This window comes from Stegodyphus dumicola, chromosome X2 (genome assembly GCF_044657685.1).
Source record: "Stegodyphus dumicola isolate Sdum_Otavi_A_Nest chromosome X2, ASM4465768v1".
Taxonomy (NCBI): domain Eukaryota; kingdom Metazoa; phylum Arthropoda; class Arachnida; order Araneae; family Eresidae; genus Stegodyphus; species Stegodyphus dumicola.
In genome coordinates, this window is record NC_140781.1 from 61,423,112 (window position 1) to 61,437,611 (window position 14,500).

The window sequence follows — 14,500 nt, forward strand, 5'->3', positions numbered from 1 at the left end:
CTAATAAGCTTAAATTAACTAAGACGTATACTGAATGGTTTACGTAGGACTGCGCACGTGTATTCTCTGGTAAATCAAAATTCAATCTGCACGTCTTCATTGGCAAGCCAGCGTTCACAGCACGATGGGGAAAATTTACTTTCTCACTGCATTACTCCCACAATTAATTCGCCTAAAATCATGGTATGAGTATGTACTTCCTATAACGGAATCTGGATATTTTGAACGAAACTATAAATACCAGAGTATATAACGGAATAAAGTAGATACGTTTCTTTCCAACAAGAGCATGAAATTAAATGTAAGGTAGACGTCGTCATATTCTTTTTAGAAAATATACATTATCATGTCATACATGTTCTAAAAAATTCAAATGCTTCTTAGGTTCAAAATGCTAAGCATGTAAGAAGGTCAACTATTATTCCCATTACTCAAACCTTTTTCTGTCTTCAACAAGACATCTCGAAAGAGCAACACTCTGTAGTCACAGTACTTATAAAAGAAGCAAATATTTATTATTCTGTACCAAATTTGAGTAACGAAATTAAATCAGAAAATCGAAGCATTGTAGCTTGCAGATAAATCAAATCTTATAAATCTAGACTTAATTATATATCTAATGCTGTATCCATAATGACAACTCTTAAATAAACCTAAGGAAACGGAAGCTTCTCATTATTAGCCTGCTTAATTCTTTCAGTAAATAAAACTTAATTAAGTAATTAACAAGCAAATAAGACTCAGTAATAAGAACTTATAAGAGTCTAAAAAATATCGCAAGACAGATCATAGCAGCAGCTGAATTACTATAAGAGAGAAGAAGCAATCGCCAAATATTTTTTCTCCAATTCATTTCAAGTCAGTTCAATTCTTTATTGGCCTTTTTCTTCCACCTGCTTTTACCTATCATCTCATTTACCTGTTCTCCCATTCTTTGGGGAAAAACGGTGTTCATGAGACATGATAAAAAAGGCGATATAAAGATTTTTAGAAAAAGAAAATAAACTTTGCAAATTGTAATGTTAAGTTGCTGACTAATTTTTACTTATTTTCTGTCCTTTTTGTGTTCAAACTACATCATTCTCGATTCAGAAATTATTCATGCAAACTACGATATAAAAAATATGGATTACTTGGTGAATATATAGGTATTTAACTGTAACCTCAAATTAGCGTAGATCACAGTTGGTAGCTTGTTATGAAATACCAAAGTGCTCTGCGTCACTGAAGGTTAGTAAAAGAATCTAATTGAGGATTTAACTAAGTGAATAAAAACGTAAAGTAGAAAATTACGAAATCTTTTTATAGGCTATACCGGTCCCTATACTTAAGTTTAGAAAATTGTTATATTCATTATAAAATATAAAACACAAAAGATCTAATGAAAGTGCTCAAGGTTTTTAATTACTTATTGTGAGTTTTAATTAAATCTTTTGACCTAAGTTTTATAATTTCACTAAAGTTTAAAATTCTTCGGATTATATGATATATGTTTAAAGGTAAAATTTTGATTTATATTTTTCATTGAAGTATTTTAATTTTTCACTTTTGGTTTCTATTCTTTAAACAAAATAGAATTCTCTTTATTTAAGGTACAAGATTCTAAGTAAAATTTACTTTGTTTTTTCTTTGCTTTGGGGAAGGGCCAGAATTTTCGGGTGAACTATTAAAATTAAAACACATTGAAATGATTCATCGGCTAATTTTGGATGCAACAAAGCAAGGATTTTTGTAGAAGAGAGATTTCAATTGATTTCAAAATTCCTTACCGCTGATGAAGTGGTGTTGTGTAATTTGAAGAAAAAGGCTAGAGGGCGCTGTTGCTCGCTTAGTTGTAAGAGAATTAAGTTTGTTCATGTTGAAGGCGGCGGCCTAAGAATACGCTCTGTATATAGTAATTACTGCTAGTAATTAAAATATTGTCAAAAATGAAAAAGTGTTAAAATTAGTGAACCCACTGAACCACCATCATCTGATTTGGAGATGCACAAAATTATTAGATGGTGCATCGGCGTAAGGAATTAAGGCTTTGTGAAGATTTTAGGTGTTCGATCCAAGTGTTTCGATTTCAATGGATATTTCATATTCAAGTGACAATGGAATTCCAAATAAAGGTAGGGAAATCTTAAATTAATTATTTAGTGATTATTTGTAGTACATTAGTAAGTATTTATTATTGCTGTCGTGGGTGTATTTAAATTAAATAAAATGGAAGAGAAGTTAGATAGATTGAAACGCAAACGTTCCACATTGAGATCGTCTGTTACTAGGTTAATTAAAGTGATTGAAGATAAATTAAAAATTGAAGGGGAGGAAAATTTGATTAAAGAATTACGAGAATTGTTTGAATTATTAACCGAAAATGCATCTTTTGTGATAATTTGCACGAGTCATTTAAATGCGAAGTGAGTGTTTCTGATAAATTAAAGAAACTAAGATCCGAAAACCGCTGCTTTTCTTGTTTTAAAAAATTCCATACATCAGAAAGGTGCAGAAATAAAACTAAATGTAATAAATGTGGCGGTATGTATCACAATGAATCGATTTGTACTAATAAATCCCTTGTAAACAAAAAGTTGGAACAAGGTTATTCCAAAAATGAAACTGAATCTCTGACTTTGAATTCTGAGGAAAGAAATAAAGTTCAAAACTTAAAATTGATTGCTTCTGTTCCTCAAGATGATAATAATAATGACTGTAATGCCAGGAAAATATTATTACAAACTTGTACAGTTTATGCTTGTTCTAAGTATAAATCAAAATTAACTAGATTAATTCTTGATCAAGGCAGTCACAGATCCTTTATAACGAAAAAATTGGCCGACCATTTAAAACTTACTCCAATCCGTTATGAAAGACTTTCTGTTTATTCATTTGGTGCGACGAAGGCAATGAATCATTCCTATCCGGTCGTTGAAATCGAAATTCAGAATTGGAAACAAAATAATAAAATAAAAATTGAATGTTTGATCTCGGATGTTATTTCCTCGGCGTCCATCAGTGTGCCTAGTAAACAAATTGCAGACTTCATGGAGCATATGGGGTTGCAGATCGCCGATTGCGCAAGAGAAAATAACATAGATGTTGAGATATTAATTGGGGGGGATGAATTCTGGAATGTAGTTTATTCTGAAAGAATTAAAATATCTGAAGGGCTGTACGCAGTCAGTTCTGTGTTTGGTTGGGTTGCCGCAGGAATCAAGAAAAATAAAACAAACAAAAATTGTTCTGAAAATTTAGCGGTAATGACAAACACTGTTGTGTTGAAAGATTTAAAAGGTTTTTGGGAATTAGAACATATGGGAATTAATGATTCTGATGATTATTCCGATATTGACTGCGAAATAGTAGACCAGTTTGAAAGAAATTTGCAGTTTAAAAACGGAAGATATGAAGCAAATTTAATCTGGAAATACAGTCCGAATAATCTAGGAAATAATTTTGAGGTAGCTAACAAACGATTCGCAAACCTTCACAATAAACTTAGTAAAACTCCGGAGATTTTTCAGGAATATAAAAATATAATTGAGAACCAGATATTAGAAGGAATTGTGGAGGAATGTCCAAATAATGATACAAATTTGGGATATTTTATGCCTCACCGAGCAGTGATACGACCTAGTGAAACTACTAAGGTAAGAATTGTGTACGATGCTAGCTCAAGGACAGAGGACACGAATTCGTTAAATGACTGCCTTGAATCGGGACCTAATCTAAATCCAAATATACTAGACATTATGTTAAATTTTCGTAAGTTTAAGATAGCGTTTTGTGGAGACGTTGAAAAAGCCTTTTTGATGATAGGAATTGCTGAAGGTGATAGAAAATTTCTAAAATTTCTTTGGTTTAATGAAAATAATGACTCCTTTAAGATTATGCAAATGTGTCGCGTAGCTTTCGGTTTGACTATATCTCCTTTCATTTTGGCCGCCACTATAAAATATCACATTCGAAAATATAAAGATAAAATGCCGGACAGTTTCCAAATGTTAAATTCTTCTGTCTATGTCGATGACCTATATTTTGGAGCAGGAACGGTTGAAGATGCATATCGGTTATCTGTAGATGCGGTTAATATATTTAAGGATGCTGGGATGAATTTCAGAAAATTAAGAACTAATTCTAAAGCATTAAACGATTTATGGGTCTCAAATGGGATTAAGGAATCAGATAACAAATTAACTAGTGAATCGAATTTCTTAGGCATGATTTGGAATTCCATTGAAGACAATATAAAGTTAAATTTAAAAAATTTAATTGACTTTTCTACTGGAAACGATTTTGCTACAAAAAGGAAACTTTTGCAAATCATCGCCCAAATATACGATCCATTTGGATTTATTGCACCCTTTGTTATTCGGGCAAAAATTATTATGCAAGAAATCTGGTGTTCCGGTTCTGACTGGGATGAGGTCCTTCCTGCAGAGATTAAGGACAAATTCAACATTTGGCGGGAGGAACTTAATGATTTAACTGAAATATCGATACAGAGAAATTTCTTTGATGACGATCCAATGAATATAAGCGTTCACCTATTTCGGACGCTAGTCCTAAAGCATATGGGGCCATCGCATATTTCAGATATTGTACGAGTGATTCTAAAATTAAAACTTCCTTTATCATGTCGAAATGCAGAGTTGCACCTTTAAGAGCAATCACGCTTCCTCGTTTAGAGTTAAGGGGAGCACTCGTGGCTGCTCGAATGTATAAATATTTGAAAAAATTGTTTGGTGATTTAATTGAGGATGTTTATTTTTGGAGTGATTCCGAAATCGCCATTACTTGGATTAAAGGTTCGCCAAATAATTGGAAACCATTTATCGCCAATCGTGTTACAGAAATACAGAGTATATGCAACAAAAAATTGTGGAACCATTGCGAAGGGAAACAAATTCCTTCCGATTTACTACCTCGAGGAATTAGTGCTCGGTCACTAATTAAGAATGATTTGTGGTGGCATGGGCCACACTGGTTACGTTTTCCTATTGAAAACTTTCCAAAGCAAAAGAAATTAAAACCAAATTCAGAATCGTTGGAGTTAAGAAAAAGTATTATTTTGACTGCACCTGTAATTAACAATGAATCCCCAATTTTGCATATAGAAAAATTCAGTTCTTTAGGAAAATTACTTCGAATTACTGCCTATGTATTTAGATTTATTGGGAGGCTTCGGAAAAGGTCTACAGGGAATGGACCTTTAAGTGCTTTTGAGATTAAAGCAGCTGAACATTATTGGGTAAAAATTACGCAACGAGAATCGTATCAAACGGAAATAATTAAGTTATCAAATAAAAAATCAATTCTCGATTCTTCCATCTACTCCCTTAATCCAAGGCTTGATGAGGAGGGAATTCTTCGGTTGAAAGGTCGCATTCAACTTGCAGACTGTCACGAGAATTTAAAACATCCTATTCTATTACCCTCAAAATGCAAGTTTACCGAGTTGATCATCATGGACTCGCATGAAAGGGTATTCCATGCTGGAGTTAATTCGACACTAACTCAGATCAGAGACAAATATTGGATCATTAAGGGAAGACAGCGTGTTAAGACTATCATCAGAAAATGTGTGATATGCAAACGATATAGTGCACGTCCTGGAGTACAGGATATCGCTCCACTTCCTCCAGACAGAATCCAAGAGTCGCCTCCATTTGCTGTGACCGGGTTGGACTTCGCCGGTCCATTTTTTACGAAAGACAGGCAAGGTAAAGTTTACATGCTGTTGTTAACGTGTGCGGTCACTCGTGCCTTACATATAGAGATAGTAACTGATCTCAGCACTGAAAGTTTTTTGCTAGCTTTCCGAAGATTTTTAGCTCGCCGAGGACTGTGTACCACCGTGTACTCCGATAATGCCAAGACTTTTAAAAGAGCTGATAAAGAACTAAAACATATTTTTAAAACTTTGAGTGATTCATCTGTGAAAGAATTATTTTCTGCTAGAGGCATAAATTGGAAATTTATTATTGAGAGGGGTCCATGGTGGGGAGGGTTTTGGGAGCGTATGGTACGAACCATAAAATGCAGCTTGCGAAAAATTATTGGTCGATCATCCTTTACTGTGAAAGAGCTTGAAACAGTGCTCATTGAAATCGAGGCAATGATTAATTGTAGACCAATTACCTACGTGTTTACCGATCCCAATGAACCTTCTCCACTAACACCCTCTCATTTTCTGGTTGGTAGACGATTGCTATCTCTGCCTGCTAATAAAATAACATCAAATAATTTGACTGGGTCAAGAAATTCAATTATTAAACGATATAAATACCATCAAGATATTTTAAATCATTTTTGGAAGCGTTCTATCTTTGAATGAAGAGATCTATCTTTTTAATCTGAGATCTGCCAATATTTGTCCTCCACACTCTAACGCATCTCAGTTTAAAATCAACGATATTGTCTTGATTCATGACGACAAACATCCCAGAAATCTTTGGACAATAGGTAAAATTTTGGAATTAATGCCAGGCAGAGATGGTAAAATAAGATCTTGCATAATTAAAACACCTACTGGTACCTTAAAAAGGCCTATACAATTGTTATATAATATGGAACTTAACTAATGTTTGTATTTTGTATTTTTAGGTTTGATTCTCCTGACCTTGCTGATAGGTATTATTTAATGTTTTGTAAAATTTTATGTGCTTATAATTATGTATGCATGTTTGTTATATTTAACCATTTCTCCAGGATTTATTGTCGAAATATTAATTGTATATTCTAGAATATATTATTGAAAGATGAACTCTCCACCGAGTTCAGGTGGGGAGTGTTGTGTAATTTGAAGAAAAAGGCTAGAGGGCGCTGTTGCTCGCTTAGTTGTAAGAGAATAAAGTTTGTTCATGTTGAAGGCGGCGGCCTAAGAATACGCTCTGTATATAGTAATTAAAATATTGTCAAAAATGAAAATGTGTTAAAATTAGTGAACTCACTGAACCACCATCATCTGATTTAGAGATGCACATAATTATTAGAAGTGGCATTGAAGTTGATTGAATTCCTCTTCTGCTTTGTTCTTTTTTCTTTAAATTTTATTCAAAATTTTTTTAATATGGTATAGCTTGTTTGAAGTGTCTTGGTTTTAAGTTTTGTTTTTAAATTCTTTATTGCATGTATAGGATTATTTGAAATTTATTACTTAAAAATTTATATATATATGTAATAATAAAATTCCATAGTCAAGAATACACTTAAAATTCTAACTGTATATTCTTTTCATTTTTAATGGCGACGTTCTCTTATTTAAAAGTACGTGGAATTAAATCCACAGCCCCGTAGTCAAGTTGTTTTTCCCGCCTTTTCTACACGTACAGTTATAGAATGTTCTGGAAGTATTTAAAAGCGAACTGGATTGGCTGACGTCATTTCTTGGAAGCTCCGCCTTTCCAAAGGCTATAAAAAGACTCGCAAAAGGAATATCGGGGCTTTTTCTTAAATGTCACGATGCAGTAAACTTTATACAAAAATTATTAGTAATTCTTTTTATTTACTCCGGATATCTGATTTTGTAACTGCTATTTCTCCTGAATAATAAATGAATCCTTGTTTTTTAAACTTATCGTCTGATATTTTAAGCTACGACTACATTTTATGATTCTTCACCAATCTTTTATTCTGGACAAAAGCTGGTACATCATATATATATATATATATGAAAACATAAAGTAAAAAATTTAGAACTAATGTTTTACAAAGACCAAAATAGAAATTTTAAGTAATAAATTTCAAATAATCCTATACATGCAATAAAGAATTTTTTTAAAAAAACTTAAAACCAAGACACTTCAGACAAGCTATATCCCAATTCAAAAAAATCAATGAAATTTAAAGAAAAACGAGCAATATGGAAGAGGAATTCAATCAACTCAATGCCACTTCCTCAGGAGGAGGAACACTGAAATCTCTCTTCTCCAAAAATCCTTGCTTTTCTATATCCAAAATTAACCGATGAACCATTTTAATGTATTTGAATTATAATAGTTCACCCAAAAATTCTGGATCCTTCCCCAAGGAAGGAAAGCAAGGAAAAACAAAGAAAATTCTAGCTAGAATCTTGTACCTTAAATAAAGAGAATTCAATTTAAAGAAATGAATACGTAAGTGAAATAATAAAATACTAAAATATTTCAGTGTTCAATTCAAATCAAAATTTTATCTGTAAACAAATAGCACATGATCCAAAGAATTTAAAAAGTAAGTGAAATTATAAAACTTTAGTGAAAAAACTTAATTAAAACTCACAAGAAGTAATTTTTCACTTCAAACTCACAAGAAGTAATTTAACTTAATTATTAGGCTCTTCAGTGCCAGCTATATTCAAAGCTGTAATATTAACGAAAATGAATTCTCACAAAATATTATTTTTGTAGTATTTTTTAAGAAACGAGCATAAAAAAACTAAGTGTTTTTTTTTTTTTTTTTTTTTTTCAAATTCAATTGAATGAATATTTTATTTTCTATGTTTGTATGTGATTGAAAATTATTCTTTCCCTATCCGCTAGAAATTTATAAAAATGACTTTTTTTCTGACATCTTCGTTAAGTGTTACATTTACTATTTTTAATGCTATAAATTTAGGCAGAAATATTTAATAAATAACTATGTTCATTGTTATTTGACAGCTCTGTGTGATTCATGTCTTTTAAATTATTACTTTTGTCAAACATTGTTCAAACCACTTCATTTAACTGACTGCGAGTGGAGGAAATTGAATTGAGTGGAAATTAGGTAACTAGAACTCCTTAAATTATTTTCATTTGCTATTTAAACATAAATAATTACTCAGACATCTCAAGTTATAATTATACAAATATAAGCGTTCTGAAATGTAATATCATGCAGAGTTCTTTTTTTAAACTAACATTCTACATAATTATTAATTAAAGCATAGTCTGTTCATTTTCGCGGAGTCATGTACTAACTTGAAAATACTTGATTAATTTAAGAACTAACTTCAAGAAGTAAGGGGATAATAACAGCAAAATCGAATACATACTTCAAAACGTTTGTGTAAAATGCCTCCTTAAATGTATATAAATAGTATTTTTAGGTAACAAAATTTGATGTGATTTATCTTTTCTTTCTTTAGCCCAGATAACTTACGTACACTCTACCTTTTATGAAAACACGCTGCTGTTGGTTCATATTAATGATTATGTATAAAGATGAATTTTGATATAAAGATGTTAAAAATGTAGCTCCATTTGGATAATAAATTCAAAATATTTGTATTACTTGGAGTCTTTTTTTTATGTTGTTGTAAACTAAAGAAAAAAACTCTCTGAGACTTTTTTACGTGTGTGCCTTTTTGATGCACATGAAACCTGGATTAGACCTAGAAAACAGTATCTTTCACAGCGCTTTCTAACAAACTATAACCCTCAAAAGGTTTCAGCCGTTTTATTACAGTAGACTGATGAGAAATTAGATTTAAATTAATAAAAATTAATAATACCTATAATTTTTATTTGCATTTTTAACCATATCATCAACCGAATAGGCTTTTAAACAAAAATTATAAATATTTGTTTCTGATTGCTAAAATCCGTTTCTGTTAAGCTTTAATAACTTTCTATGGCGATAACGTAAATAACGATAATTTATTTACAAAAACACTCTCTTTCATGAAGCAGATATTTAACTTAAAACATCTCCTTTCAAAACGTTCATTAAACCATGATTTTCTTTAATAGTTATTCCAATTGCTATACATCTATCGCATGCATATTAAACAATTCGGGGAAATATTTAAATGAAATCAAATTGTCAAACACTGAATCAAAACATTTTATTCCATTTCTTTTTTACATGAACTATCCTAAGCTTCATTTAAAACAAAATTAAATTTCACAATACCCAGAAAAATTTTTATAATGCTTCAGATGGCGATGTCCGCAGAAATCTTTAAATTTAAAAAAATTAGAAGTGTCAAAGTAGGTTTTTTTAGAGAAAAATTCTCTTTGTTTTACAAAAAGGCACCCGATTTAAGCTTTGCTGTATTTAAAGCATATTCAAGCAAACCCTTGTGTCACACTTTTACTTAATAATTCATGTTTATACATTTTAGCTAAAGCCCTCAATTTCAGTATCAAAAATCTTAGATAATTTTCTGTGAGCAAAACGCGATATTAAGTTTTACAAAGAATTTTTCTACCAATTTACCTAAAAATCTAAATTAATTATTAAATATTTAATCACAGAGCACTGTATTTAAGAAATATGAAAACATAAGCAAAAATAATTTCCTAATTATCGAAAAAAAATTCTCAAATTAAACTCATGACCTTTTCTTCTGATGCGCACCAGCAGCCGAGCGGTAAAGTCTCTGAACACTGGTAGTTCGATCCGAGGTTCGAATCCCGCGAACGGGCTGGCTGCATGGGCGTTTTCGTGGTTTTCCCCATGTGTAACGTGTATACGAACCAGTTTGCCTTAGAAAGTCCTCCACGAAGGCATCTCTCCCCATAGGCAGATAGCCCTAGTGTGCTTTGCCATAATTAAATACACCACCCCCACACCACCTTTTCTTCTGATACTGTATTTCTCGATTTATCAGAAGATTTTTCTGTTTTGCTAAGTCTTTCATACTACCAGTAATCAGAAATTTCTGATTATAAATATCAGTCGTTTAAAATATCTTTGCTGAAATCGAAAGATATAAATTACAGGTGGTAAGTCGTACTGGTGCGTTCTGAAAAACAAGCACTGAAGACATGGTAAAAGGTTTCATCAAATATAGGAATTAAAACATGAAAATGAATAGTTTTCAATGATATAGTTTACATTCTTATCAACTGGAGAACTTGATTTCATTTAAGAACTAGTTAGATGCTTCTTTACTACACACATTGACGCTTATAATACTGTTGTAGTGAAGAATCCGGTAATATTAAGGGACTTTTTACATATCATAATTTGTTTTCCCCACAATCAAACCTAAAGCTGTCTAACTAATGAATTAAACTGAATTTGAAAGACTGAAAACGATTAAATTAAAAATTGTAACACTTTGTTCATAATTATTCTTATTTGAAAACGCATGGATCAAAGGTATTTAAAAAAATGCTTTTAGAGTGAGGTTAGTTTCATATTATTAAATTAAACCTCTAAGGCAGCGGTTCTCTTAAACTAACGCGTACGATCTAAACAAAAATTGAAAACTTCAGTACCACCACTACAATGTACTACTACCACCACCACTCTTGAACGAAGCTCAGATCGCATCAATTTACAAGTGCTGGAGAAAAAAATCAATCAGTATGTTGGTGTTTTAATTTTGGAATTTAACAGATAAAAATATTTTGCTCCTTTGCGTACCACTTATTTTCTTTTGCATACCACCAGTGGTACGCGTACCACCGGTTGGGAACCCCTGCTCTAAGGAATAGAAATAAAAACGAAAGATACTTCTAGCTTTTAATGAAATTTTATTGAATTTTTAGTTATACATATTTAAAGTACAATTGTCAATTAAATTTAAGCCTTAAAATAACCTCAGAAATATCGCTTCCATTTTGCTCCAGAAGTTTCTTATCATTTCTAACGTAATCAAGAATCAGTGAACTTATTTTTACATATAAAAGCTTAACATTTATTTTGTTTTGAATATTTAATAGTGTTACGTTTCTAATGCTTTTATTTAAAATAAATTCTTATTTTTCACAATTTTTTCTACTTTATTTTTATTTAAAAAATATAAATTTTGTTTTCAGTTTTATGTTCTGCCACCTTTATGTTCTATATTTAACCTTTTCGTGCTTTAAATATTTAAGAAAGAAAATGTAATTTATTAATATATTTCTGCTTCTTTTTTTTCCTTAAAAGTAATAATATGTTTTTCACTTTTTATTCCTTTTTATTTTAATTTTTTACCATTGTAACTTTTACTATGTTACTTTCTGCATTTCTTTTCAGATTCTTGCTTTTAATACTTATCAAAGTTCCATTTTAATTTCTTTTTTCAAAACAAAACTTGAGACTAATACAAATTTATTTTCATACTAAATTTAAATAGAAATATATATATATGTATAAGTACTTAAATCAATTCACTTTTTGACTAGTAAGATCAATTCACTTTTTGACTTCAAATCAATTATAAATCATGGACACCACTTTTATCTGATATAAAATCAACTTAAACTATGCGAGTTATTTTTAACTAATTTAGCTGTCACAAACGGTAAAATACTAAATTTGTATTGTTATGTGTCTTCACATAACAATGTTAGTCACACTTTCATTGCTGATGCTATGGCGAAATTCTTCAGAATAAGTTTTGTTAAATTTTGTCTATCTTTACTGGGTAATGGACTGTTTTATTGAGCCAAGGTACCTACCTTGCTTAATTCTAATTATGATCTATAGCACCGGTTCCTAGCCATTTTTTCTCTCGCGTACCCCTTAATAAGGTCTGCTTCGAAGACTATAACCTCTTCTCCCTTCCAATATTCCAGCAATATAACTTACTACTGTTATCATAAAATTTACCGACTGTAATGAATTATATCAGAAAAAATATTATCAAACAAAGACTTATCTTTACATCATTTATTTCGAAACTAGTAAGCCCGATTCTCTAACAAATGAAATAAACAAAAGCGTGAAACTCTGTATTGTATGAATTATATGTGAATGAGTATAGGAGATTTAAAAGTATATAATAAATCCAGCTTTAAAGTTCTATATACATTTTGAGACTTGGCAATAAGATTAAACGAAATTAAATAAGAAATAGATAGTATTAAATAAAGATTAAACGAAAATGGGTCAATTATTTTATTGCTTTATTTTACGACATAACCCAAATTTCCAACAAAAATGAGCAGTAAAGATAACAAAATAAATCAGCTCATGAAATTAATCAGAAATTTCATTGTACATAATGAAAAAAATTGTTAAATATTAATGTATACATGATACACACGTATAATACATTAAATTAAAGGTAAACATTGGAGCAGAAAACTCGTCTTTGCTTTATTGTGATATAATATATGCTAAACAATGAACATTCACTTTTTCCCTCTGCATTCCATATACAGTAAAGACAGCAAGCGGATAGGAAAATAGTCGTTCATGCTTTTACGTTGAAGAAGGAAAGGAGGGAACCTTGATCCCAGTTGATCAAGTTGAAGCCTTTCTTTGACCTTGATCAGTTGGGTCAGACCACTCCTCAGACATTTCTTTCTCTTTGCTTCTTCTAATATAAGATAAGCACAGTAATAACGCAAGTCAACACTGTTTTGTGTACTGGAATTATTTTGTATATGCACTTTTGTCAATAGAAAACGTGAAAATGTGTGAATTATTGAATTTATTGACTATTAATGAGGTCTAAAACCATACTAAAAACCTTAAGTATTCTTGAAATAGTGTTATGTCATAGTAAGCTATTAAACCTGTATTACGTTTAAAGTAAAGAGTAACTTCTTTCACATAAAATTTAAGAGTCGATATGTAAGAAAATTTTAATAGCTGTTTCACCCTTGAACACAAAATTAATAATATTATATCATAAAAATCATAAAAATCAATAAAAAACATTAAAAACAGTATTTATAACGTAATCTTGAATTATTTTTCACGTCTCACTATTGAACCATCTTTCCTGAGTTCGAAATTTTGAAATCGGGGTCAAATTTGAAAAGATAAAATCTTAAATCAGAAATAGCATCATGTTTACTACGGTAACTGTTTGCTACAAGTTCAGAATTTATAAACAGTTTTTTTTTTCCTGTTTTGTTTTGTTTTGTTAAGATGACCGTCAAGGATAAATCATTCGGAACTATTTTAAGACTGAAAAGAAAATTATTTTCTCTTTTACTTTGTGACAAATATAAACTTTACATAAATATTTCGTTTTTCTCTCAGCATTATTTATAACTCTTTAATACTTTCCACTGTTGATAATAAAGTTTTGCCGTACCCCTGATTAAGCCGTCACGTACCTCCACGAGTACACATACCGCAGGCTGGACACCACTGATTGAGGTGATAAAGTTGGATAATTAAGAGGACAAAGTTCGCGTCCTTCTTTCTCTCCAATCACTCTTTCAAACGGACTTTCCTAATGTTACTTTTGGTATGGTGCTAAAATTAACTTAAATTTTTTAGTTTGAATAACTGCAGATTCTGTGGACCGATAAAGGCAGCTAGCAGCAATAAATTAAATATCTGTCTATATGTGCTTGTAAGATTTCATATTAGCTTATTTTTCATGAAGTCGAAGTAGTGAATATCCATCCTGATGATAATTTGATAATAACTAACAAAGAACTAAAATAGAGGAACTACAGATTCACTTTTTATAGAAAAGTGTATGCCAACTATTTTTTTCCCTTTCTTTCTTCGTTTTCTTGAGCCATGAAAAATAAATATTAAACAAAATGAGATTTGTTTTTAAATTTTAAGAGCATTTTAAAAGATTCGTTAAAATGTTTCTGCATATCTCATAGAAAAACATTTAGATATCCATTGCGCACTGAACAAAATT

The 14,500-nt window shown here is 30.8% G+C and overlaps 1 protein-coding gene across 5 annotated transcripts in view; it reads left to right on the plus strand.

The window, feature by feature from the left end:
- The window catches only part of LOC118184677 (uncharacterized), a 121,652-nt gene that overhangs the window by 35,241 nt on the left and 71,911 nt on the right, over positions 1-14,500 (plus strand). For 3 of the 5 annotated variants that reach the window (XR_004757473.2, XR_015039132.1, XR_015039131.1), the window contains 2 exons: positions 8,628-8,733; positions 9,095-9,239. The exons of 1 other annotated variant lie outside the window; for it this stretch is intronic. Coding sequence is in view for 1 of the 4 variants with exons in the window: in XM_085809607.1 (XP_085665733.1) it covers positions 4,622-6,322 (1,701 nt within the window). In the remaining 3 variants the exon portion in view is untranslated. Of the gene's footprint in view, positions 1-3,923; positions 6,619-8,627; positions 8,734-9,094; positions 9,240-14,500 lie in introns of those variants that run through there. One more of the 5 variants, XM_085809607.1, reaches the window with a different exon arrangement.